The 12,275-nt window shown below is 38.1% G+C and overlaps 1 protein-coding gene across 1 annotated transcript; it reads right to left on the bottom strand.

Moving 5' to 3' along the window:
• Nucleotides 1–3,375: 3,375 nt before the first annotated feature.
• LOC120240323 (olfactory receptor 1440-like) lies at nucleotides 3,376–4,341 on the bottom strand. Its single transcript, XM_039245037.1, has one exon. The coding sequence runs from the start codon at nucleotides 4,339–4,341 to the stop codon at nucleotides 3,376–3,378; it is 966 nt and encodes a 321-aa protein (XP_039100968.1).
• Between the last annotated feature and the right edge of the window lie 7,934 nt (nucleotides 4,342–12,275).

Raw genomic sequence — 12,275 nt, forward strand, 5'->3', positions numbered from 1 at the left:
CTTGGGAACAGAGATGGGTTTGTGTTTTACTTTTTTATTTTCTTAGGACCTTTAATTTCCATGGCTTATTTCCTTTTTCATTACCAGATCTCTACAGAATACCAGCCACAGAAATGGTGCTTTCCCAAGAATGTCGCCTTTGGTCCTACACACTTACCATGCTTGTTCTCTGTTGTTTTTTAAAAAAAGCTTTATTGGAGGGTCACCTGGGTGGCTCAGTAGGTGAAGCATCCAACTTCGGTTCAGGTCATGATCTCTAAGTTCGTGAGTTCCCGCCACGCTTCTGGCCTCTGTGCTGACAGCTCAGAGCCTGGCACCTGCTTCAGATTGTGTGTCTCCCTCTTTCTCTGCCTCTCCCCTACTCACTCCCCTGTGTGCTCTCTGTCTCTCAAAAATAAACAAACGTTTAAAAATAAAAAAAAAGCTTTATTGAGATATACACCCACTTAAAGTGTGCAATATATATATTCACAGTTTTGCAACCATTACCAGAATCTAATTTTATAATATTTTCATCAAAAGAAACTCCATACCCACTAGTGATCACTCCCCATTCCTCCCCACCCCTAGTCCCTAGGCAACCACTAGTCTACTTTCTGCCTCTGTAGATCTCCCCATTCTGAAGATTTCATTAAAATGGAATCATGCCATATGTGGTCCTTTGTGACTGGCTCTTTGACTTAGCATGATGTTTTCAAGGTTCATCCATGTTGTACCAGGTATTGGGACCTCATACTTTTTTATGGCTGAATATTCCTCCACCACATGGATATACCAAACCTCTTCCCTTTCCTTTTATTTTTTGAGATTATAGTTGATATATAACATTATACTAATTTCAGATGTACAATACAATGATTCAATGTTCATATATTATTGTGAAATGATCACCATAATTAAGTCTAGTTTACATCCATCTTAATTTTTTTTTTGTGATGAGAACTTTTAAGATCTACTATGTTAGCAACTTTCAAATATACAATATGGTATCATTAACTAGAGTCGCCATGCCATCCATTACGTCTCCATGATTTATTTGATTAAATGGGAAGTTCATACCTTTTGGTAAGCTTCACCTATTTTGCCCACATTCTACCCTACTCCCTCTGGAAACGGGCAATCTGTTCTCTGTATCTATGAGTTTGGGTTTTGTTTGTTTGTTTTAAATTTGACATACAAGTGAGACCATATAGTGTTTGTCTTTCTCTGGCTTATTTCACTTAGCATAATGCCTTCAAGGTCCATCCATATTGTGGCAAATGGTAAGGCCTCCTTCATTGGATTCCCTTGTTTTCAGTGCTCTGAGTGGCCAGGTCTCAGACCTGTTCTCCGTATAGCTCCTTTTGAGGAGTGAGTGTCTTCTTTCTGGGGGAGATAAATCTGTTTCACCATGGCTATTTCTCATTGCCTTATCCTCTTTGTGGATAATTCCAATGTCTGAACATTTTTAGGTCTGTTTATATGGACAATTTTTCTCCTACTGGTTCTGAGTTATGGAGACTTGATTCTGTATAAAGGTTTGTGCTTGTATCTGCTACAACTTTTTTTGTTGTTTTTGAGCGTAATCTGTGGGAATTCTCACTGATTTACACTGAGAGGACAGTCTTCTGGGCTTTATGTGCAGGTCACTGTCCAAATCATCTGGAACGTGCCCTCAGTTTTGTGTTCTAGCTTCACCACCCATGCAGTCTAAGATTCTCCAAGAAGAAAGCCATATTTGGCACTTGTTTATTTCCCTGGGTTCCCGGTTTCACTTTCATTTGGGGGCTTAGCTTGTTCTTCCTCCTTTTCATTAAGTTAAGTGGAAATTCACTTTAAATGTTATTTTATTTCAAATCCAACAAATTAGTTGTTTCAGTTAGGAAGGTCATTTGGGTATAATTCACCACACTGCCAGATGAAGAAATCCTAAGTAAACTTCATTTTGCTGGTCTTTAAAAAGATATTTTAAATTCCCCTTATTCCTGAACATATCAGTCCATCTATTTTATATTTGTATTGAGACAGTTGCTTTTCCTGACATCTTTATAGGTGTGACATGGCCATGTCTTCTTGGCTTTCACCCACAAGGTCTTGTTTCCTTGGACTTTGAGATTTGTGTTATTCAATTTCCTTTAAAAAGTTATCTAGGAAAATTATTTGAGCCTCGGTTTAAGATTCTCTCTTAAGAATCTTAACTGAGGATTTGTGTTTGGTTCTGATTGTTACTTGAGGGTACTGCCAACCTGGAATTACTTTAAAATGAATTCTCAGCTGAAGATTCCTTGAACTTCCCAGGTAGTATGAATTCAGACCACAAACCTCCTTTAGATTAGACAGTTACAAATTCTCAGTTTACTGCTCCCCCTACCCAGCATGAAATCTGAGAGAGTCAAGATTTCCTCTTTGTGAGACATAACTTTTTTTCTCTTAATTTCCTCTCACACTGAAGTACGGTGATTAGACCCTCATATGTATGTCTGAGTCTCCTAACTCCCAGGCAGCCCCAGGCTTGGTCTCACTCTCCCAAGCCTCACATGCCTGTCAAAATGTAGATCCTGTCAGAGTTCAGCAGATTGTCCTAGCACGAAAGCCACCTTCCAGGCTGCCTTTACTCTCAGGCTTCCTGATTTTACTTTATATTGGATTCTGAAAGTTTCGTCGTTTCTTGCCTGCTCAAGAATGTATTTTTAAAATATTTAAAAGAAAAATTGGTCCTTCAGCTTTGTAAGGATGGGTACCTTTATGCTATCCAGTCTGTCATAATAATGGATAATAACTTAGACTCTTACTTTAGAGTCCAAATGACCATTTATTTCCTTTGTAGTTTAGCTTTCCCAGATCAGGGCTGTACCATGGAAATCCCCTGTTCATTCACTTGCAAACTACTGATACCGAGTTCTAGAAGTAAAAACCCAGAAAACAAACTCTAGACCAAACTTTCTATAGCAGATCTCCCTGCAGGGAATTAGGTCACAGTCTGAAGTAATGTCAGCTGGAATTTTCTCAGGCACCCAGAGAGTTCGGAGTCTGGTATGAAGTGGTCATGATGCTGCTTGTGATGTGGTGTAGGAGAAAGACCACTGGCCTTGTGTTTAGCCCTAACCTCTCTAGCCTGTAGGCAGAAGTTCTGAAAGAATATGTAAGGGCTTTTAACTAAAGGCTTATATTAACATAACAGGTAATAAAGTAGCTGCCTTGCGAGGTTATTTCTGGTAAGCAAGAGAAGAGCCAACTGTCAAGGTTCAAAGAAGCCACAGGATTTGCATTGCACTGAACTAGTCCTGGATTTGGATGGGTTGACTCACTTGCAACCCTGACAGAGCATCAGTAGGGTTGAATAAAGTTAAATGCATTTCTTCTGCATCGTCTAGAAACTTCCAGTCACCAGGGCCACTAGCCTTCCAGAACTTTACTATGACAATGGGAAAAGGCCCTCTTCTTACACCTTTTCAAGGCATCTTTGATCTCCTTGTTCCTTAGACTGTAAATCAAAGGATTCAGCATGGGGATCACCACTGTATAGAATACAGAAGCCATCTTGTCACGGCCCAGAGAATTATTATCAGTGCTAGGGTGCATATAGACAAAGAGTCCTGATCCAAAAAAACAGATCACTGCCATCAAGTGAGAAGTACAGGTATTGAAAGCCTTGGACTTGCCTTCAGCAGAGCTGATCTTCAGGATGGTGGCAATGATATAACCATAAGATATCATGATGACTGAGACAGATATTACACCAAAAATCACTGCTATCACAAACTTCATGACTTTTAGGAAAAAGGTTTCAGAGCAGGAGAGGACTAATAATTGAGGCAGGTCACAGAAGAAGTGGTTGATAACATTGGGCCCACAGAAATTGAGCTGAAGTAAAGCACACAATGGGACCAATGAACCAAAGACACCAGATATACAGGCTCCAACCATCATCTGCACACAGAGGGTGGGTGACATGATGGTGGTGTAGAGTAGAGGATTACAAATGGCAGCATATCGGTCATAAGCCATGGCTGCCAGGAGACAGCATTCAGTCAGACCCAGGCTAGAGAAGAAGAAGTACTGCATGGTGCATCCCAGAAAGGAGATGGATTTAGGCGTCTGGAAGAAGTCTGAGAGCATTTTCGGGGTTGTGGAGGTAACATAGCAGAAATCTAAGAAGGATAAGTTACTGAGAAAGAAGTACATGGGCGTATGTAGGTGAGAGTCCATCTTAATCAGGATGACGAGGCCCAAGTTCCAGGCCACTGTCAAGAGGTAAGAACCCAAGAATATGACAAAGAGAGCAATCTTGAGCTTGGGATAATCTAAGAATCCCAAAAGGATGAATCTGATGACTATCGTATTGTTCCTTCCTCCAGCCATTGTCTTGAAGTTTCTTCAATCTGCAGAAACGTCCCTGGGTTAATGATCGACTATCTTAGTATTATGAAACTTACTTGTTTTAAATATGGTTTCATGATTTGAACAAAAAGTTATCCATAGTCAGCTTTTTCTAACACAAAAAAATTATTTTAAAAACCATTGGAGATTCCATTTCCCAATTACTTTTCATAGTTTGGAATATATTCTTGCAAATATTGTAACACACACGCACAGGCACACACAGACACACACACACACAGACACACACACACAATGTTGCCAAATTGTTATCTAAAATTGATACCAATTTACACAAGTATCAAGATTTTATGACAATATCCCTGGCCATTCTATTGTCAACACTGCCCATAATGTTTTTTTTTTTTTAAACTTTAGTCCTTGATAATCTTAGATGAAAAAATTACATCATTGTTTTTAATTTTGCATATACTTTACTGATTTGCTCATATACATTTTTTGCCTCTTAGTCTAGTTGGTTGTTCATTACTGATTTCTAGGAGCTCTTTACATACCAAGGATAATAACTCTTTTGCCCTCATTTTTGTTGCTAATTCTTTTCCAAGTTTATTATTATGAATATTGTTTATGTTGTATTTTGCTATACAGATTTCTTTTATTTTTAAGTAGTCAATTTTCTGTGATATACATGGTTCCTGCCTCTGGTCTTATACTGAAAAAGATTTCTTTGCCCAATCCAAAGATTTTTTTCTTATATTTTCTTTTTGTTCTTTTGTATATTTATATTTACATTTAAATTTTCTAGATGATGTTAGTGCGTATGTGAGGTATAAATCTGAGATTATTTTGGTTTTGTCTTCCCAAACTGATTGTCACTTGTCTCAACATACTTAAATGATTTCTCCACAGATTGAAGTTACGTGCATGATGAAATTTTTTTATAGATTCCCTATTCTGCTCGATATTTTTTAAGTTTATTTATTTATTTTGAGAGAGAGAGAGAGCACGAGCAGGGAGAGGGGCAGAGAGAGAGAGGGAGAGACAGAATCCCAAGCAGGCTTCTTGCCATCAGTGCAGAGCCCAACTTGGGGCTGGAACTCATGTACTGTGAGATCACGACCTGAGCCAAAATCAGGAGTCAGACACTTAACCAACTGACCCACCCAGGAGCCCCCTGCTCAATTTCTAACCTGTCAGTCTGTGTGACATTTGTCCAGTCCTGCACATTTTCTAATTACCTATAATCATATTTTACTAATAAATTATATAATTGTATAGTTAATAATAGTTATATAATACATTGCTAACTGGTAAGAAAAAGTTCTCTCATGTTTTTCACTCTGAGATTGTTTTGATGGTTCTCATATTTATGCCTTCAGAAGATCTTTATGATGAATTCATCATACAAAGAAAAGAGTATTTTTTTAAAATGTTTTATTTATTTCTAGGAGAGAGAGAGAGAGAGAGAGAGAGAGCGAGAGAGAGAGACAGCGTGAGCAGGAGAGGGTCAGAGAGAGAGGGAGTCATAGACTGAAACAGGCTCCAGGCTCTGAGCTGACAGTCAGCACAGAGCCCGACGCGGGGCTCGAACTCATGAACCGCAAGATCATGACCTAAGTGAAAGTCGGACACTTAACCGACTAAGCCGCCCAGGCGCCCCAAGAAAAGAGTATTTTTATTGCATTTCATTGTTACATTCGTTTGGAGAAAAATAAAAGTTGTCTCTTTGCTAAGCTGTTGAATTAAGTTATATAAGAGATAACACTAAACATTCTTATAAATAGTATAATATTAAGACTATCAAACTTGGAAGAAGCACCCGGCTCTAGCAACATACATGCTAGACTCCAAGCTCTGTCCCTATATTGTTATACCTTCTTTGTCATCAGTTTCCTTTATGTGTACAATGAGATCACTATTGACATTCTCTTTGTATCACAAAGACTCTATAATGCTTGAGGGAGGAGTAATCATGGCAGAAAAGCACAAAGAAAAGTGATCCATTATTCTAGAACATTATTAATCTGATTTTAAATACCCAAAGAAGAGGATTATTTAACTACTTGGAAGGGAAAACTGTCCTGACTCTGTGTTATCTGTCAGTGTCCCTGATGAGGCCATAAGATCCAGACTATTTTGCCACAAATCTATGATCTGAATCATAGGTTTATATGCTTAGAACACCTTCAATAGACAGAAAGATCCCATCAGCTAAATTCATAATGAATTTATATTCCAAGAAATTTAAAAAAAGTTTCTTTGGAAACACTAGTTGTTGTGGTATTTCTTTTTAAGTTTTATTTATTTATTTATTTATTTATTTATTTATTTATTTATTTATTTATTTTTGAGAGAGAGAGAGAGAAAGAGCAAGAGCTAGCATAAGTGGGGGAGGGTCAGAGAGAGAGGGGGATAGAAGATCTGAAGTGGGCACTGTGCAGACAGCAGAGAGCTTAGTGTGGTGCTTGAACTCACCAACCACGAGATCATGACCTGAGCTAAAGGCAGACGCTTAGCCGACTGAGTCACCCAAGCACCCATGTTGTGGTATTTCTACAGTATATTTTGTCATATCTGCTTTGAAGGTACATGTGACCTAGCAATCCTGAAACTATATGGTTATTTTTGAAATTATAGGAAATGTTTTCAGTGAAGTTGATTTATGTTTACCCTTTTATATCATTGACATATTTTAAATAAAAAGTGTTTTCATGACAAGATAGAAGAAGGAAAATAGACATTACAATGTACTCCTTCTAATTTACTGATAAGAGAAAATGAAATAAAGTATTTAGATAAAGATGATGATTAAAACACCCAGTTGGAGAAAAAAGTTATACAACTGGAAAATAGAATATTGTATATTGATTCCTAACGTTAGTTTTAGTTCTTTTCCTTTTATTGTTGGTTTTCACTTCCCATTGTTCATTTAAGACTAGACATACAACAATCAAAATCATTGGCTCTGCTTAGAAAAAAAAAAGCCAAAAATAGTAGACTAGGTGCTGCTCTTTTACTTTCCTTCACGCATATGAAATGAGTAAACAGTGGCTCTTGTGATCCTATCACCTATGATGTCAAAAGGATGGCATCAAGAACAGTAAACATACTGAACCTTTAAGGGGCAACCTTACCATTCTTCTAGAATATTTTATTATGGAAATTAACTGCAAACACATTTTAAGAAACCCATGCAAAAATAAAACAGGTAAAAATAGACTTAGAAGTTTGAGAATAACGGCAGGTGAGCAGTTGCTCATAAACTTCTGGATAACAAACAAACAGCGGTAATAAATTATTCATATGTTCACAACCCAAGGGAACAGTACAATGTACCAAGAGGTGTTTAACAGTTAAGAAACACAGTCATTTTGAGGTACCTGGGTGGCTCAGTCAGTTAAGCGTCCAGCTGTCTCTCAGTCTCAGCTCAGGTCTTGATCTCAGGGTAGTTAGTTTAGTTCAAGCTTTGTGTTGGGCCCACGCTGGGTGTGAAGCCTCACTAAAAAAGGAGAGAGAGAGAGAGAGAGAGACAGAGAGACAGAGAGACAGAGACAGAGAGAAAGAGAGAAAGAAAGAAAAGGAAGGAAGGAAGGAAGGAAGGAAAGAAAGAAAAAAGAAAAGAAACAGTCATTTTTCTGTACTTGCTTTCTATCTTCCTCCCTTAATACAATATTTCACAAATAAAATTTTATATCCCATGGGCTAAATGTTTTACATTTATTTCTTTTTAATATTAAAGCTCAAATTAAATCACTGTTTATGAGCCACAGAGAATGTTTCTCTGAGGCTCAGAAAATAATTTGATGTTCGTTGATTATCTAACATCTGTAAGGCACCAAGTACGACTATCATTTGGGAAACAGTAGAAGAAAGATTAAATAAGTATTTCATATGGCTCCTGGGACAATTCATTACAGCTCTTCATACATTTTCAGAACGATAGGCAAAGAAAATAGGTGATTTAATAGGAAGAGAGAAATACAGAATGTATAAAGGAAAGCATATTTTCTAGCTTACTCTGGAAGGCTTTCCCTATTATGAATGTGAATTCCTTCTTCTAAACTCCCACTGCACCTATATTTTTCTAGTAGAGTAAGAATTTCGCTTTTATGAGTTTTCCCACTTAGACCTTAGTCTATGCTTTTGGCCAAGGATAAATATTTTTGATACTTAACACCTAATATATCAGTTATGTATGGCTATGGAACAAACCAAACTTATTGGCTTAAAACTCCAATGATTGATCATTTCTCATGTTTTTCTTGGTTGACTAGTTTGTCTCCAGACCTCACTTGGATCCCTGATGTGACTGCATTCTTCTGGTGGCTCGGCTGGGGCTGGAGGGTCTAATATGACCTCAGCCACTTGTTTTTGTCCTTACCTGTGATGGCTTAAATAACTGGGAGGGGCTGAGATTCTCCCCCCACATGGGCTTTCATCCTAGATTCTTCTATGTGTAATCACAGAGTTCCAAGAAAGCCAGCCCAGTGACAAGTGCTCATCAGGCCTCTGCTTGCCTCATATGTCTGATGTTTCATTGGTGAAACCAAGTCACATGGCCAAGCAAAGAATCACTGTGGAAGGGGACAATACAAGGACATGGATGTAAGGAGTTGTGTTTCATTGGTGTCCATTAATGTAATAATATAGCACACCTAGGTAGAGGTCATTGGTTGAACTAAACAATGTATGTATGCATTAAATATTTGTGGAATTGTAATGTATTCAACTACCTCTTCTGGAACAGTGTAGAGAAAGTATTTGCTCTCTCTTCAAGCAGCAAACTAAAGTGTGTCTTCAATCAGAAGGGAAATGAGGCAATGTCTCTAGAATAGACAGAACCCAATTAATTGATTGCTCTTGTGTCCTGAAATGGAAGAATCCAACGTATTTTGCCACTTAGAAGTCTATAAGGAGACTGAGTGGATCAAGAAGTGGTAGAGTTAGTTGATAGTGTACTAGTAACGGCTTATGACATTGCAGTAAGTTTTTTATACTCACTTTTGTGTAATAAATCTAAGCCAGCATTTGGCAAACACACTGCAATCTCCATTTTACCTAAATACATTTTTTCTTTAAAAAAAAATTTTTTTTTTAATGTTTTATTTATTTCTAGGAGAGAGAGAGAGCGTGAGCAGGGGAGGGTCAGAGAGAGAGGGAGTCACAGACTCTGAAACAGGCTCCAGGCTCTGAGCTGGCAGTCAGCATAGAGCCCGACGCAGGGCTCGAACCCACGAACCAGGAGATCATGACCTAAGCGAAAGTCGGTCGCTTAACCGACTAAGCCACCCAGGCGCCCCATAAATACATTTTTTCTGTTTCAAAATCAGATAAACAAACAACACAAAGCTAAAGAGTTAACAAATAAATTATGATATATTAATGCTCTTACCCTAATAAACTTCATAAGAGTAATTATCCAAAAACTCATAATAGGCTAATTTATCAAAATTATGTCTAATCTTAGATGTTCATCAACAAAAAATGGATATATTTATCCAATATTTAAAATATTTTAAAACATACCGTTTTCTTCAGATTTATAAATATCTCTTTTTGGCAACAAGCCAAGTCATAAAAGCATTCATAACCTTTGATGCAGTACCTTCTATAGAAAGCTTTTTTAGAGCCAAAATCTTAAAATATATATATTATTTTAAAATAATTTCAAGCACAAACATATGCATTGTAATGTAATTCATTACATTTTACTAATATTTTATTAATTTTCAATTAATTAGCTCCATTCTGTACAGTAATTGTATTTCATCTTCCTGCAAACTTCCTGGTGTCTGAATTTTCTCATCCTATGAGTGCTTGTCATATCAGCTTGGATAATAATCACTGTCATTGTGATCAACACAGAAATCAATATATAGACCTTGGTAAATTCCAGGTACTAATCTAACCCAGGTTAACTTTCTTTTTTCCAGTGAGTGAACAGAGAATAGAAGAAACTTTAATGTGAGATCTTTGAAATACTCTGCAGTATAACATCAGATATGAATGACAAGAGCTAATGTGTGCCTAGTACAGAATATGTGTCATGAAAATTAAGTTACATTAAAGTATTATTAAAGGACTTCATGTATAAATTAACTCACTTCATCCTCACAGCAAAATAGGGCAGCAGATGATAAACAATAAATATAAATAAGTTCTATAGTCTGAAAATGACTGAGTGCAGCGGCAATGAGTTGAGCAGGGTGAGGGGAGTCAGGGTGTTGGGGAGAAGGAGAACAGATTGCAGTTCAAATAGGGGGTCAGGGTGGGTGTCAGTGAGAATGCACAGGGGAGTAAAAGCTTTGAAGTTGCTGAGAGAGGTATATATAACTGGGAGAAAAGTATTCTCAGCAGAAGGAACAGCCTATACAGAAGCCCTAAGGTTGGGAATAGATGAGATGTTCAAAGATGGTAAGTGTGGTTGCGACAAAGTAAATAGGAGATGAAGATTAGCTTAAAGGCTATTGCTGAAATCCAAGTGAGAATTGATAGTGGCTCCTCCCAGGGTAGTGGCAGAAGTGGTGAGAGGTGGTCAGATCCTGGAGATATTTTAATGACTGACCCCAAATAATTTCTTACTGGATTAGACTCAGATCATGAAAAAACAAAAGGATTTGAGAATGGTCTCAAGAATTTTGGCCTGAGTGACCGGAAGAATACAGTTGTCATTAACTAAAATGGAAAAAAGGGGAGTGGGGGGCAGATTGAGGTGGTGGTAGAGGAGAATCAACAGTTTCAGACATGTATAAGAAAGGTCTATAACATCTAAACACAAATACTGACTTGGTTTGGCACAGAAATATGGAGCATCGGAGAGGGGTTTCTGCTAAACACTGAGAGTTGTCAGCATCCAGGTGATGTGAAAGCTGAATGAGATCATTGAGGAAATGAATGCAGAAAGAGAAGGAAAAGGGCCAAGGATTGAGCCTAAACCCCGGGTGCTCCAAAGATAAGCAGTCAAGGGCAACAGAAAGAGTCACCATACGGGCTGCATGGATTGGAAGCCAAGTAAGTATGTCCAAGAGGAGAGAGTGGTCAGTTGGACCACATGGGGCTGGTGACCCACAAAACAAGGGTTGATTAATAGACTTCACAGCTGGGACATCACTGGGAATCTTGACAAACAGGTAGAATTTTCATGAAGTCATGGGCTGACAGCCTAATGGAGAGGATTTCAAGTGAGACAGGAGAGAGCTAGTAGTAGTATAGATGCTCTTGCAAGAACTTTTACTAAAAATGGGGCTGAGACATGAGGCCGTGGCAGATAGAGCAGCTGAATCAAGAGAAGTTGTTTTTTAAGAATATTGAAAGGACAGAATAATTTTTTTCTCTTATCACTGATTAGACTTTTCTGCATAAAACATGAGGTTTTACTTAAATGGATGAGAAAGTTGAATCATTTTATGTCTCTTATTTTTCATTAGATTGAACATCCCTTCAAATGCCTCTAGAAAGCAAAATGAAAAGCAGTCAATTAAAGTTTAAGGAAGGACTGTGGCTTTGAGAAGATGAACTAAACATACTTATCCCTATTCCTCCCTCTGTGTGTAACTGGAACCCTAGCCAGTATATACATAGGAACATAAAATGACTCTAAGATGGAGAGAAGAAGGTAGACCAGAAAGGGACCCTGAAGCTCAGGGAATGACACAGTAATGAGTTCCCTGGTTTTCTTTTTGACTCATATATTCCAGGCCTAGAGTTGGAGAAGCCAACCTGCAAATACCAACAGGCACAGACGAAATAGCGAGTTCTCTAGCCAAAAGGCCAGGAAAGGGGAAGCCCAGCAGTCAGAAAACATTTACACAATAAACACTCAACTCTAGCCATAGGGAGCACTGTGTGGTCCCACCTGCACTCAAACCAGCAAAGGCCAAATGGGGGGTGCAGACTTCCACACACATATGGTTATAACACAGCACCCAACATCCTTGCTGAGGTGATATCTGAGA

The sequence above is a fragment of the Hyaena hyaena genome, unplaced genomic scaffold (assembly GCF_003009895.1).
Source record: "Hyaena hyaena isolate Hyena2069 unplaced genomic scaffold, ASM300989v1 scaffold_252, whole genome shotgun sequence".
Taxonomy (NCBI): domain Eukaryota; kingdom Metazoa; phylum Chordata; class Mammalia; order Carnivora; family Hyaenidae; genus Hyaena; species Hyaena hyaena.

Excerpts from the sequence above, each read along its gene's own strand:
- LOC120240323 (XM_039245037.1), bottom strand. The coding sequence starts at position 4,341 with ATGGCTGGAGGAAGGAACAATACGATAGTCATCAGATTCATCCTTTTG.